The sequence below is a fragment of the Aphelocoma coerulescens genome (assembly GCF_041296385.1).
Source record: "Aphelocoma coerulescens isolate FSJ_1873_10779 chromosome Z unlocalized genomic scaffold, UR_Acoe_1.0 ChrZ, whole genome shotgun sequence".
Classification (NCBI taxonomy): Eukaryota; Metazoa; Chordata; class Aves; order Passeriformes; family Corvidae; genus Aphelocoma; species Aphelocoma coerulescens.
In genome coordinates, this window is record NW_027184085.1 from 15,913,329 (window position 1) to 15,929,233 (window position 15,905).

The 15,905-nt window shown below is 36.0% G+C and overlaps 1 protein-coding gene across 1 annotated transcript in view; it reads left to right on the forward strand.

Moving 5' to 3' along the window:
• Positions 1-15,197, forward strand: part of ITGA1 (integrin subunit alpha 1) — a 74,926-nt gene extending 59,729 nt beyond the window's left edge. Inside the window, exons 22-30 of the mRNA XM_069002371.1 lie at positions 1,197-1,273; positions 1,944-2,033; positions 3,070-3,172; positions 4,848-4,961; positions 6,552-6,656; positions 7,757-7,861; positions 8,522-8,614; positions 10,036-10,152; positions 10,896-15,197. Of these exons, the coding sequence (XP_068858472.1) occupies positions 1,197-1,273; positions 1,944-2,033; positions 3,070-3,172; positions 4,848-4,961; positions 6,552-6,656; positions 7,757-7,861; positions 8,522-8,614; positions 10,036-10,152; positions 10,896-10,940 (849 nt within the window). The 3' untranslated portion in view covers positions 10,941-15,197. The remainder of the gene's footprint in view (positions 1-1,196; positions 1,274-1,943; positions 2,034-3,069; positions 3,173-4,847; positions 4,962-6,551; positions 6,657-7,756; positions 7,862-8,521; positions 8,615-10,035; positions 10,153-10,895) is intronic.
• The last annotated feature ends 708 nt before the right edge of the window (positions 15,198-15,905 follow it).

The window sequence follows — 15,905 nt, forward strand, 5'->3', positions numbered from 1 at the left end:
AGAGCTTTAACTAAACTAGGCCTTTGAAAAAACATACTTAGATCTTGATCTTGAATTGGGAAATATCAATTTGCATGAAAATAAGGCAGTCTTTCCTGGCAGTTTCTTGTTTGCCCCTCTATCTTGCACCAGGAGGATCATGAGAGATGTCTTCTTAGATTGCCTCCCACACAAACTTTCCAGCTTGTGTCTTGGACTTGTAGGGATTAATTCAGCTGTTACTTTTTGAAGCCAAATAAGTGTATTGTCCAATGCCTCTGCCCACCATGTTCCATTTCCAGCTTTACTGAATTTTTCACATTTTCCTTTCATGCTTTGCTTGTTAGTTTGTCTGTAGCTGTAAAGCCCTAAATTTAGAAATGTCACACTTTTCTTTGCATTCATAAACGAATCTCTGATTCACTGATAAGCATCCCTAATAAATTCCTTTTAAAATATGAATATATTTAAAAATATATGATATTTAAATAGGAATATCTAGGACAACTTTCTGTGGACCACTTTGTAGTAAAGATTTGTACATATAGAAGGAAAGATAAAAGTCTGAGCTGAAAATTCCATACAGTAATGAATAGGAAAACTTTCGCTTCCTGTAAAATTACCCTTAAGTGTCAGGATATGAAGAAGAGCCATTGTTCCTAAATTTTGAGTAATTCCAAGTGATGTTAGATTTGCCCTGGTTATAATACCTATGAAATTTTTTTGAGACCTAGCAGTCTCTTCTTTATTTACATTGCAAACATTTCTTTTTGGCACTCAAGGTGTTCTACTATATATTAAGTGATATTTCAGCAGCCTTCTACAGGCAGCTCATCTCCCCTGTAGTAGCTAGGCTTTGAAGCTTTATTTCCTCCTCACTGGAGGGAAAAAAGAGGTTTTGATAAATTGCTTGTAAGACCAATTGCTTTCAATTAAGAACTATTTAGCCATGTGTTTCTAATATACTATATAAATTTTTGCTTGAGGTTTGTGAAAATTTGAGTCTTCTGTTTAATAAGTGATAACTATTCAATTTGGGAATAGTTGGGACAAATTCAAAATAGTGGATTCATTCAGATTCGTGGAAAACTGATAAAATATGAATAAGGATTCCCTAGATAAAAGCAAAAAATTGTACATTTTTCATTATATCAATCCCTATTAGTGTGTGCTTTTTGGTTTTCCTTTTAAAATGTGTAATGTATTTTTCTACACAGATTTCCTTCAAAATATCATTCCAATTCAATGCATCGTATCTCCTGGAAAATGCTACTATTCATGTGTATGCAACAAGGTTAGTTGCAGTCTTTGCCTTCTGATTTTTTTCTTTGAAAGCTCTACAGTTTTGTTTCATAGTAAAACACAAGTGGCTTCTGAACTCACAAGCCCTTAAATCTTCTGTAGAGCTGGCACCCTTACAGATGTATTCAGTCCAGCAGTGGATTGAGTGGACTAAATGAATAGCTGTTACTCTCTACAGCCTGAGAGTTACAAGTGAGTCATAATTTCCGGTTGTTTTACCTTCAGCAAAGGTTTATTCTCCTAGAGAATTACTGTATACTTTAGCATTAATCACGGTTAACAAAAAGCTCTGGCCTTCAAAGAGTAAGAGCATTGCCAAAGTTGTCCCTGATAGGGTAAAAGAATGCACTTGCCCTCAGTGTTTCTGTCCCTGCAAAATCCAGGGATGGTGTGGCTTTTAACTGATCCGTTTTCATTCAGTCACCTGCAATCTGTAATTTTAACAAAGATGCATTTATGAGCTGTGACTGGTGCAGGACTTAAATCATTAGTTACTGGAAGAAGTATTTTGAATTTATTTTTAGAAGACAGTACTTAACTGGAAATGAGTAGTGTCCTTTTATACCCAGAACTCAGTTCAGTTTCTAAGGTCCCTTTCCACCCAGTAGCTGTGTTGTATCTGCATCAATCTGATCTGAGTGACATATGTTGTTTTGTTTTAGTGACAGTGAAGAACCACCTGAGACCTTGAGTGACAACAGAGGACATGTTACAATTCCAGTAAAATATGAAGTAGGATTAATATTTGTAAGGTATTGACATTTCTCTGTACTTTATTTGCTAGCACAGTAAATTTCAGGTGTTCAAGGAGAATATAGTATTGTTTTGTTGTTGAAATGTGCTCAGTATCTACAAAAAACAGCTTCAAAGCTCATAAAGCAGAAGCACAGGCTTCAGTGAAAAGGCAAGTCATGAAATAATGGAGCAGTTACTGTCCCTAACTTGCTGAAATTTCATTTTATCTATTTAAATTTGATCTGCAGTTTGCAAATACAACAGCAGCTTTTGTTGGTTCCTGTACTTTGCTATATTCATTCAAAAGCATTTCAGATACATAAGAAAACAAATACTTCCAGCTTCCTGATGGCCATGGGTTTGTATCACTATAATATTGCATGGTGTGGTGTTTGATTTCCATCTTCAAAAATTAGCCTTAATTTTATGTTCTTGGGCATTTGTTTTTTTTTAAGTTCGGACTTACACTTTAGTGCAGGTCTTGTAGTACACTTTATTTTCAGAAATAGCCAGAATTCAGTTAGATTCCATCTCTGAAAAGCATTCTGTATAATATTCGTAAACAACATTTCATGGTGTACAGGTGTAAATAATTAAGCCAAATTTATTTTGGATGCATTTCATGTTTCAAATCCAGCCTTTGTTTCTCCCATAAGGGAGTAAGGCTGAATTTGCAACATGCTGGCTTTGTTCTGTTTTTCCTGATTCTGTGTTTTACAGTATCCTGCCTGTTTCACATGGCAATGCCCAGGATAAGGGACTGCACAATTAGAATAAGGACTGCAAAATCAGACCCTAATATGTTAATTTTGGGAATAATATTTGCCTTTTTTTGTAGTTATATCTGAACAAAACATTCTAAATGTATGTAATAAAAAGTGGAGCCTATTCAGAGAACAGAGCAGTTCAACTTCAGTGGATGCAGCAATGCACTCTTAATGGCAAAACTAGTCATGAATTTCATGAAATAATGAAAATAACTATATTATTAACTCCTAGGGGGTTTTATGAAGTTTGTGTGCTTATTTTTTGGTGGTTTTCTTTAACCCACAGTGTTTTCAAAGAGCACCATGTTATAATTGCTGCAAATGATACTGTCCCTACTGCTATTAACACAACAGAGCAGATCGGGGATGAAGTGACTCTACATTATAGGGTAAGAAACAACTAAAAATGTATTACATAGGTACTGTCTTTTTTTTTTTTCTTTAGGTTTGCATTACTTAAATAGCAGGTATACAACATGTTAAACCCTCTCCATGCATTTTGTGCTTAAAATCTTTTTCTTCCTTCCTTTCTTTGGAATGCAGGGAGTCAGAGGGTCTCAGATGGCCCATCTCCTGCAGAGTAGTTCTGGTGGGTTTTAGACCTTCTGTCCTCAGCTGGGGAAAGAGACCATGCCCTGTTAAGTAAGAACTTGGACTATCCCTGCTGCAGGTTAGAACAGCCATTTCCAAAATCCAGACCAGTTTATGATAGGCAAATGCCATGCTCCAAGAATTTGGTCTTCCTAGCTGAATGAATACTGCAAAGTAAAATCACGTGGGAAAGATATTTAATGGACTCTGCTCTTGTGAGATCCTTGCTGGACTCCTACATCCAGCTCTAGAACTCCCAAAATAAGGACCTGGGACTGCTCAAGTAGGTCCAGAGGAGGGCCTTAAAGATGATCACAGGGCTGGAGCACCACTCCTGTGAGGACAGTCTGGGACAGTGAGGGCTATTCAACCTGGAGAAGAGAAGAGTCTGTGAAAACCTCGTTGGGGCCTTCCAGTACCTAATGGGAGGCTACAAGAGAGCAGGAGAGGCACTTTTGATAAGTTATCTTGAGAGCATCCTGTCTCCCAGTGTCAATTCCAAAACTGAGCAAGGGTCCTGTATAAAAAGCATAAAAGTCTCTGAATCAACTTCTATCTGTAAAAAATGGGATATTGTAAAATTCTTGCTCTCACTAAATAGCAGTGACAAAGGGGTTTTTTTCTATTTTTTTAGGCCATACACTGTTTTACTCAGCTACCTTTTTTTTGTCTGCTGTGAGTGCTTAAGGCATTACCCATCTAATTTGCAAATCTTTGCTTTCTGAGTCAAAAAGCTGCTGGATTGCAGAGCATACCATTTATAATCTTGTAAAGTAAAACTCATCTCTGCAAGCAGCTAATCACAGATAAGTAGCCAGGAGGAAAAAGTTTAAAAGGTTTTTGAGCATTTATTAAGTTTGTCCACTTCAGAGACAATATCACCAATTCCCCTGACGGCAATTCCAGCTAGGTGCTTACCCAATCCTCAGCCATGGCAGGCCTTTCCGGGAAGAGCTGCTGATTACAGATATGTCCTGTTGTCTTCTCAGGGAAAACAGGAGAGAGGAACAGGTGAGCAGGAGAGCAGTTACCTAAGCACACCTGAGGAGGAACCAGCAGGAGCCACCGATAGCGTGGCTTCTCTCCCATATAAAGCACTTTTTGCATAACTAAGTGTGGGAAAGGAAAGGAAAGGAAAGGAAAGGAAAGGAAAGGAAAGGAAAGGAAAGGAAAGGAAAGGAAAGGAAAGGAAAGGAAAGGAAAGGAAAGGAAAGGAAAGGAAAGGAAAGGAAAGGAAAGGAAAGGAAAGGAAAGGAAAGGAAAGGAAAGGAAAGGAAAGGAAAGGAAAGGAAAGGAAAGGAAAGGAAAGGAAAGGAAAGGAAAGGAAAGGAAAGGAAAGGAAAGGAAAGGAAAGGAAAGGAAAGGAAAGGAAAGGAAAGGAAAGGAAAGGAAAGGAAAGGAAAGGAAAGGCTCACAATCAAATGCTTACAAAATGAGGAGAGTACTAGTCAAAACATTTTTCTTTTTTTATAGATTGAAAAAGGTGAACAGTTTCCAATGCCAAACCTCACACTGCAGATCTTATTTCCCAATGTAACAGCTGCCAAGAACACTCTTCTCTACCTTACTGCATTGTCACATTCCCAGGTAAAATAGAAATTTGTATTTTTATGATCAATTTAAATTTGAAATTTATGTTGTAAGGAACATTTGGGATTATGCATTGCTTTTAGTCTAAATAACAAGATGTTATTGTTTTAAGAGCATGTACAGATGTGCAAAAGAAGACAGAGGGAAAAATTTTCGTGAAAGGAAACAAGCAGATTTAAAATGGTGTGGAACAATAATTGTGCTATAACAAGGCTAGTTTGTTATGTTGCAAGTGCTGGGATGGCCAGACTCAGATATGAGCCTCATATTCTCTTCATTGTCAGCAGTGCTTATTGCAAATGCTGGAATCCTGCTGCGTGCATCTAGAGCCCAACCTCCTGTCAGTTCTCTTCTTTCGGGTACTGAAATTAACTTTCCTGCATGTCTGCTCTCCAGCACTAGCAGTCCTCTGGCTTCTTCCTTCTCTGGGGCACTGAGACATCTTGAAGGGGATGGTAGGTCATATGTTTCAAATGCTCTTCACTGCAGCCCTCATTTGAGTTTTCCATTTCACGCTTCCAGTGCAACTGGCAGAGAGCACAATTCCAACAAATTCCATTGTCCTTTATCTGTAGATACTACAGCTACAGCTGTATCAATAACTACATGGCTGAAAAACCCAGCTATCACTAAGTGGTGACCTAAACCTGCTTTTTTTTTTTTTCTTTCACTCAGAGACATATATGTGCAACTCCCTGCAAATAATTTCACCTAGTTTTGTGGTGTTATCCAACTGAAAAAGAAACCAAAATATGTGAATGAAAGTTCAAGGTTTACTTTGAAACAAAACAAATATCAAACGAACAAAAAAAAATCCTATTTAGAATGCAAAAAAAGTTGTGTCTGTTCTTGATTTCCTTTCCCCATTATTTTCATTCCTAGTCAATCACCCTATTTGACAGAAGTTTGCACATAAACTCAATAAATCTTGTTTTTTCTAAGGCAGGTTTCATGTCCTGGTAGCTACACCCTAGTGATAGTAGTGTGCCAAAGTGCACTATGGAGATTTGTAATTCTTTTCATGCTACCAATGTGAAAGTCAACGACCTGACTGGAAAGAACCGATTCCCCCACACTGAGGACACCAAAGGATTTCCTAGCTGCCTGTGGAGGAGTCACAGAGATCCAGCAGTGCTCCAGCATCTGCTCCCCCTCCCTGGACATTGCAACTGAGGATTCTGCATCCTGCACTTAACCTGCCTGTCTGCTTGCTAGGGCAGAACCTCTGTGGATTCCCCTGCAGAAGCTGTTTAGTTCATTTAATAGCCAACTCTTGCTGGTTCACATATTGGTCATCTTTCAGGAAGCTTTTGTTTGCTTCTGCAGATGATTAAGTAGCTGCATAGAGTTTAGGTTAAATTATCTCATAAATATTTCATTTGCTGTTCGAATAATAATACTTCAATACATAAGTCATCTGAATTTCCTATTCTGCACTCTTGCAATATGCTATTTTATTGCACTTAATGGTTAGTAAACATTATAATTGTTATTAAATATTAAATATTATTAATGTTGGCTTGTTTCCAGATCATTTATGTAATAGACTGCATATCCAGACAATATTATTTGTATTTCTGCTTACAGAATGCCATCTGCCAAACCAGTTACCCTGTAGATCCCTTAAAGATTGGCACTGGGAAACCATTTGTGTTGTCAAAAATAAAAGAACCTACAAGGGATACAATTATGGTAAGCCTACTCATAGTATATATATTCACCCCAGATATTAATACAGATCTTGGAGCTGAGTACTTCTGAAAAAGATATATAAAAGCTGCTCTCAAACTGTATTGTTTAGAAACTCATTTTGTTTTAATAGCTTAGAAAACCTTTTTTATGTAGACTAGACTATTGGTTTTATTTGGCTGCAAAACTCTATATGGAACTGAATTTAGATAGTTTGAGGTTTCTTTAATTTAAAAAATATGTAAATAGCAGTAGCACATTTGACAGCTGAATAAATCATTACCATCTATGTTCCCATTGTAATTACTAAATAGTCATATTTTAAATGTTTCTTATCTCCTTTTCAACTTTTTTAGATATCCAATAGAAAATACATTCAAATGCTAGAACTGTGACCTGACAGATTTTCCATTCAACTGTAATTGATGATCCCATTTGAAAAGGACTAACCCTTCACATTTAGATGAAAGAGTTACGAAGTAATTCCACTGCTGTAGTTAAGTTAGCTTGTCAGGGGGAAAGTGTACAAGTGCAAGTGGAGCTTCTGGTGCAAATGAAACTGTGTCATGGAAAGAGCATTTTGCCATGCTTATCATTGTCCTTCACAGATGTGATAAAGGTCTAGGCTAAGTGACTATTTCTGGCTTTTTACAACATAATCCTGCTGTACTCCCAGCTAGGAAGTGATACTAGGAGGTAAAGATACTTGAATTTTCACACGCACATATTGCCCTGCTTGAGAGATTCAGGTGTCCCAATATTTGAAAAACACTGCAGAAAAGCCATAGCTGTGTTGGTAGAAAAGCACTTGCTTTTACAATCTGTGCCTCCTTTAGGAGATCTGTGATGACTTTTGCTCCATAGCTGCAGCAACAGGTTTTTCTCAGGGCTTGCCAGCCTGCAAAAACTGAGTTCTACCACAGCATGAATATCTCAAGCTGTTTTATATACTGCAGTGTCATTTTTACATAAAAAGCTGCACTAATTAATACCAGTTAATTATTGGTGTCATAGCAAGTGATCTGTAATATACTTTACATGTTTTTATTTTAATGATGTGAAAAGTCTCTTCCTATTACCTCATGCTGGTCCCTTTTAAACAGGACTGTGATACATACAGCTGTGCCTCTATTAACTGTGCCCTGATCCCATCTGACGTATATCAAGTGAATGTTTCATTAAGAGTATGGAAACCTACCATCATAAAAGTAAGTAAATTCTATTTTTATTCAGAATATTTTGGAGCTGAGAAACTTAATCCAGTGTTTCTAATGTCTATTAAAATTGTGTCTTTCATTAGGTGTCCCCTCTAATATTTGAAATTTTTTCTTTTGCTATTTTAAAAATTTCCTTATAAATGTGTCACACACACTTTCTTATCCTTAAAGTAAGTGCTTAAAATTTAGCAGGAATTTAAAATCATGGTAAGAAGACAACCCTTACTTATTCTGTATTGATGGTCCTTTTTTAATAGCTACTAATCCATCCACAAAGTCTAATCCAGCAGATATAAGGAGGAGTACAAATATGCATATGTTTTTTAACTAAGTCTTAATCTGGAAAGATTTCTCAACTCTAGAAAGGATTTTTTGGATCACAAAGAGCAGAAGAGAGACAGTAGCATTCAAGGATTAATTAATATTTCTTTGATATCTCTGCAATCTACCCTTTTAAAGCAGTATTGCTGTCTTGAAAACAATAATGTGTGTGATGTGTATGCTGAAGGTGACATACATAAGCAGTTTCACTGACTTGCACATTTTTCAGCATCTCCCAAAGCATTTTTTCTTTCACCCTCCTCATTGCTATAAAGTTTTCTACTTCAAAATACCTAACTGTAAACCATAGTACCTACTCTCTTCTTTTAGGCCAGTATTCACAGCTTAACCCTTGTTGTGAAAGCATTACTTAGGAGTGAGAACTCATCACTGATTTTGAGAAATGACCATCAAAAACTAGAGGTAAGGACATGATAATTGATGTATTTGTTCTTCATAGAATTTATTGTACTATGGAATCATTCATTTTCATTCATTACTAATGAACTAATTGTTACCTTTAGTAATGCATTATCCTACTCTAAAAAGAAGTGATTTCATATTATAGTAGAAGTCTCAGAATTAGTCAGAAAATAACACCGAAAGCCCAATACCCAACAATGTACCTGGGTAAGGATACTGTCTGAATTTTTTCTGCTTGCTGCAATATAAATACTTCCTGCAGCTGTGTAAATTAAAAATATAATTAAAATTCCTTTAAAGAATCAATGGGATTTGAAAATTGTGCTGGGTCAACTAAAATTTATCTTACTTTGTATTTCTTTATTATTGCCTTATTTATTCTTTCTTTCCACTTCATTACTCAGGATACATACTTGAAACAGGATCTTTTATTTTTCAGAAGTTCACTATCATTTTCTTAGATAAGGAAGTATATAACATGATACTAGTGGTGTCAGATATAAAGAGAAATGTCTTAAATTTTGTTAGAGGTACTACTTATGCTTTTAGTACTCTTAATTCCAAGCATTTATAGTGTTTGAACATTGGTCTTTTGTGATAACTTGTACATGCAGGAGCTTATTTACTACAATGTCAATCTTTTAAGGAAAAATCTTATTATGACTTCTTATTGTTAATACCACAAAATTTAGAAAAGTAATATTCAGTGTGAATTACATCTTGCACAAAATATTTTTGAAAATTCAAAAATCAGAGGTCCACTGCTATTTAGAAATTTCTTTTAAGTGATAGATTAAAATTCAGTCCAGGAGTCAAAACACAGCTGAGAGGCTTGCAGATAATGAGACAGGGACTTTCAGATTTACCTTTTTCGGGCACAAAATTTCATGGTTAATTTTCAGCTCTTCAATACTCTTTTGAACTATAAAGTTAGTCTCTAACAAATTCTTCAGTTAATTCAAACTCCTACACGGTCACATTTATTTAAATGTGAATATTACTTATTCCTGTATAGTTTACACCACATATGCCTTGTTTAAAATCAAATTAGTATCTACACAGCCTTTTAGACTTTTGCTTACCTCCATCCTTCAGGAAGGCAGGCACTGAGGGAGGAAGAGTGTACTGAAGAAACCTTAGCTTATTCTTCCACTACTCATGATTTCTGTGTCCTTTATAACAATGAGTACTGACTTGTAGCAGGGCCACCCTCATGAATGAATGCCCTTAGAAAGTGCAAAGTATTGTGTAAACACAGGCTTTCCTGCTGGAGAATATTTTCTTAATTCCTTCCTACAAATTCCTGTAGTTAAAATGAAGTGATACCCTGGAAAATCACTGCATAGTGATCAATCACTGCTGCTGTTTTGAAATTTTAGAATGACAAATTATTTATTGCTTACATTCCTAACACTTTGCAGACCATGATTAAGATTTCCAAAGAACATCCACCAGGTACAGTGCCCTTATGGGTTATCCTCCTGAGCATCTTCGCCGGACTCTTGATTCTTGCTCTGCTTATATTTGCTCTGTGGAAGGTAAGCTGCACATCCTTGTCTTCATGACCATAAAAAAACATGCTTAAGTTCTCTGTCATTTCTTTCTCATAGAATCTCAGAGACAGTAATCTAATAAGTAGCGTGAAATCTTGTAGAAATTACAAAATAATTAATTACACTGCCTTTTTCCTGATGTGTAACAAGTGGTGCTATCCGATTGAAACCTGTAATGCCATTATGTTAGGGAAAGAAAAATAAGATATTTTAGTATGAGTAAGGGTTTATTAAGGGATTTTTCTGTCAGCTTTGGCTGTGACCTTTGTCAGCTAGGTTTTCTCTCCGTGCAAGAGATACTAGGCCTGTGGTGTAAGTCTTGCCACAAGTGGGCACTCTTCTCCAGGCTAAATATTTTGTTCCTAATTGAATTAGACGGTTACAGCTTATAAATTTAAACATGAATGATCTCTTGAAAATGTTGACATTATAAAATTAAATATCATTTATTCAATTGAGTAAAAATATTACTATTAAGTGCTTTAACCTTTGACAATATGTGAGCAAAACAGTGCACCAACAGTGCACCAATAATTCTGCTATATATTAACCATACTTAGCTTTTCCATTCCAGGAAAAAACACTGTCATAGTTCAGTGATAGAATATTAACTAACTTTGTACAGTAGTGTAAGTATTAAAATAGTATTAAGAACCAGCTCATTAATGTAACCAGTATGGTTTGTATGCTCTGAGCAGTTCTTAGTCACTTTTTTTTCTTTTCTTCAGGCTGGATTTTTCAAAAGACCACTAAAGAAGAAAATGGAGAAATGAAAAAAAAAAAAAAAAAAGCAGAAATTTTTGCTCAGGTCTGCCTCCAAAATGTTACTGTAAAATTATAAACTTAGATGCAGTGGTTACAATGCTTTCTAAATGCTGGTGCATTTAAAAACCCCAAGAAACAGAAAAAACAGGAAGAAAATCAAGCACACATGAAAAAGAATGATGCAAAAAAAGAATGAACAACCTTGCGGCATTTTGTGATCTTCAACCTTTAAGCGTTACTCATTTTTGGAGAGTAACTGAGTTCAAAGATTCTAATGGTTTTTAATACGAAAAATTTGTAGTTATATTTTTATATACCTGTGTCTGTGGAATAATTTTTCATTCCAAATTACAAAACAAGTCAGCTTGTATGTAGCAATCCCAGTCTTTTTTATGACTTTATGATTTTCAAAAGGAAAATGCATCATTTTCAATATTCCCTCCTAATGTCAGTTCCATGGAAGCAGATTCTCAATTCACAAGGCAGAACATGTAAACTTTGAGAATGCCCCAAATACCGTGTGATAGCTGACTCAATGGCAACTCAGAAGACAGAAGCACGTCCAGAATACTGGGTGAAAATTACTGAAATACCGTGGATTTCTCTTTCCGCTCATTTTAGCATGTCCAGCTGAACCAAGGATACTCCAAGAAAGAGATTTTTATGGTCAAGTGGACCATAAAGAGTTGATCCATGAAATCACATAACTGTTTGAACTTGAAATATATTTTTGGCAGGCCTAAAAATGCGCAAATCATTCAAGCCCATCTGATTGTACACTGTACTCAAATAAGCAGGGGCATAATTTTTATCTGCAAATTGAAATGTCCATATTTATGCAGAAGATGTTTAGAATCACCCTGAAAGTTTGACTCTTGCTGTATATCTTGGAGTAGCCAGCAGGGTGCTTCATAAACTGTCACTGTAAATTTCTTGTGTAGCTATTTAATCCAATGAGTATAAAGTGTACAAAATAATAATTATCAAAAGAGCACAGATAGGAAATTCAGCACTGGCAAGCTTCTTCTAGTATTATAAATCACAGCTCATCTTTATTACTTATGAGTTTAAGAAGTGATGAAGAATTTGCATACTAAATAAGCACTTAACAAATGATGTTTATTTTGTGTCAAAGATTAAAAGTTTATATGAGAATACACTGAAATGTAGATAGCAAAAAGTTTCTTTAAGAATTTTTTTTCTTTCTATTTAGATCATTTAGTTTCTTCCTTTCTTTCATGCACTTGTCTTCCTCCCATGAAGATCTCTCCCCAGGGCTCATGGCTGTGCTGTGACCTTGAGAGCTTCCTGTGTTGGAGCTACACGAAATTAACAGGAGAAAAAGGATGCATGCTCACAAAGTGTGGTGCTGCCTCAGCATGAGTCAGTATTGATTGCCAGTAGATCAGAAAATGCTGAGGAGGTGTTCTAAGTTCTGTAAGACATACTTGTTGGCAGAAAAGCTTTACCTTTCCAAGGAAGCCAGGAAAACTTGTTCCTCCTCTTGGAACAAACGTCACTGAAATACTAAAAAAAAAAAAAAATCAAAGCAATTTTCCAAAATGTTTTTGCTTATCATTGTCTTTATAGTAATAGCTTAAAAAAAGAGCAATAAATTTTATGAAGACTTACTTTTCAAGAAGAGAATATAGATTGGGTTGAGCATGCTGACAAATAAAACTCTGGAAGTGTGCCAGAAGGTACTTCATTGCTTGAAAGATGCTGTGACTCTTCAGTCCCATCTATTTAGTTCCTAAATTGGAGAAAGGAGTTACTGGAAAAGGCTGACTTTTGTGAATGCACCAAGGAGGATTGAGTTTGAAAGTGTTTGCAATTTCTTCTTGTGTCTGTGGGAAAGGTGGTTATTTCACAGCAGCAGTCTGCTGAAGGTAGCAGTATGACTCAGAGGAGAGGGCAGAGCCCTCCATGGGAACACTGTGGGTGGCTGTGCTTCAAGAGCCTGGGAGAGACGCTGAGACAGTGGACATGGTTGCTGTGCTCGTCTGGACAGCTGGAAGTGCACCCTGCCTGAAGGGGATCTGAGCACAGAATACATGAATGGAAGCAAAAAAGTGTCGTAGAGGAATTGTGGATAGAATCCCTGCTTCATGCATTGTGAAGGAAGCCAAAAATCTATTTGTTGAGCTGTGAAGATAAATTAATACAGTGGTGTTTTCAGTCCCAAGCCAGACACAGGTTTTACTTGAAGAAAATTTATTAGTTTGCTTGAATATATTTGATTGAAAGGTTTAAATGGCACTTGTGACTGTAGCATTTGAACATGCTGGAACTGTAATTTTTTTTCTCACAGTATCTCTGAAAAGGCATAGCAGTGTTGTTAACCTCTTATGGTTTTGTCAAGGAACAGAATTATGAAGTAATTTTGACTCACCTATGCACACGTAGAAAGTCTATGGTGGCAGAGGAAATACTTGTGTTTGTTATTATTCATTCAGTTTGTTAACAATGAGGTCATTTTTCCTGGCTTCATAAAATTACTCACAAGTTGTGTAAGACACACATAATTCTTATGCAGAATACTTTTAAGTGTTTCACTATTTAGTTATGATAAGCTGTTAACCGGAGCTTTTCATTTTTCTCATGACATTTCATATCTTATTTTAAAGCATCAGCCTAACTGAAAAATATCTAAGTCAAAAGAGCAGTCTATTTCCCTAGATAAACTATGCAAAAATAAATCAGTAGTATTTATCAAAGTAGAGTATGTTTAAGATCAGTGTTTCATTTTAGACCTTTGCACTGTAAAAACAGTAATAAGCTTAGTATCACTACACTGCTTTCCTCATTCATGATGCTTTCTCTCTTTTCACATTTTTCCTATTATCACATTTTCAATTATAATATCTATTTAAAAGATAAGTATACATACATACGTACAAGTATGTCAAGGGGATAGCACTATAGCACATTATTCTTACACAATTCTTAGCGATTAGTAAACTCGCTGTTTTTATCCTTACTAGCCTTTCCACACAGCACTGGAAGAGCTGTACTTTACTGCTTTTCATGATATACAACAGAAAAACCTACTGAAAGCAATATTGCAAATATCAGGAACATCTCACTTAAAATTTGGCAGGCACTAAAGGTACCAGAACCTAATTTTACAACATGTAATCAGTTTTATTCCTAAAAATAGACACATTAGCATTGTAATGTGGTTCTAATAACCAATAAGATAAATAATTTTTATTGAAACAAAAGCGTGTAAAAATTCATAAATTGGGTGTGTAACCTGAGATTAAGTAACAAAAGGATTCTGGCCCACCCAGCTCAGTTCCTAACTTCAGCACTGAAGTAGGTAGCTTAGTGGGAATGGACAAGCTACTTTTCTATAGGGCAGGAATTCTCTGCACACTCCTGCTTCAATATCAGGTTGTTCTAGAGATTGCTGGTCCCATACATGATTTTAGAAGACTTAGGAAACAGCATCTGAATTAGACCAATCTCCCTGAGCAGCTGCTTGGGCTCCCTGGGCAGTTTCTCTGCTTGTCTGGTTTCCCTCTAAGTCATTATTATGAGCCATTACTACGGACACAACCCACCTACCCTGACCCCTTACCTGAACCCTCTAGTGCATATCCTGTCCTGAGTCATTTTGAGTATGGTGTTCCTCTTCCTCAGAGCTTGAGTCAGGGGAATCCACCTTAAACTGAAGCCAAGGGTTTTCATCTCACCTGCCACCAAGAGGCCGGAGTTAGGGTCATACTCATCTAATGAGTTCCACATAATCTAATTGGTTAATTTCTTTAATTGCCTATTGTATAGATGGTGACCCATTCAAAAATAAAAGCAAATAAGATAAACAGAATGTACTGCTCTTAACTATACCACTTAACAGGAATAAAAGGGGATTTACATACTTTTAAATAAAACCACAACATTCTGCACAGCATTTTCTTTTTCCTGTAAAAGTATTCTATGTGCTTTATTGATTAAAAAGGAAATTGAGTCTAACAAATCTCCTGTGTAGTTTGTTTGCTTGTAATTGATATAAGAATAATATAAAATCATCTCAGTACCTAAAAACAAGTTCATCTAGCTGTCAATAGAAGGGCATTGTAGAAACAAGTACTCTTGCGCAGCATAACATCCAGGAGAGCTTGATGTGGTCAAGCTGTCATAAATGCATTGTCATTAGATTTATGGACTTTGTGCTTATCCCATGTTTGAAAGCTTTTTAGAAGATCATATGACTTCCTGGCACAGAATTGTTTCCATAACACTAAATAAAGTTGGAAGACAGATTCATTCATTCATCTAATCATTCTTCCTGTCCAGAGATTCTTCTGTACAACTTATTCCTGTAACCCAAATAGTCCACAGTCTTGCATAATTGTGAATGATTCACATTAACTTCCTTAAACCTAGTAAACATTTGTATCAAAACTTCCTAGAAGATAAAGATTATACCTTTTATATCAGAGTTAACTTTTAGAAAACTTTACAAAATATGTAATAACTGTTCTCTCATCAGAGACTACTTTGATGATGAATCACAATTCTCTAATAGCAACATCCTGTCTAGTCATGGGGGAGTGCTTACCATAGTAACTGCTCTGAAAGTATCTGATCATTAAGAGTTTGCTGGACATTGTCCATGGGAGCATTTCAATGAAAATCAGGGAGAGAAAATCCATTTCTATTTTAGTTTGTTTTAAATTGCTTTTCAATTGAATTAATGAATAACTAGAATCACTTTCTCACAGTAAGAAGTGTAATATGATGTGTGATTTGCACAGAACTGGATTATAATTCATTGCATTTATCAGAAACAGCCCTCAGCACTTCACAGTTCAGAGATAATACCACTTCATGCAGTGGGTGTGGTTTGAGGTTTGAGCCCTGTAACAATAAAGAGTCATAAAGATTAAATTGCTGATGAAGTTTTAGTAACAACTGGCTGATACCACAGTTTAGACAGCACAGCAGAATTATGTTTAAAAAAGTGG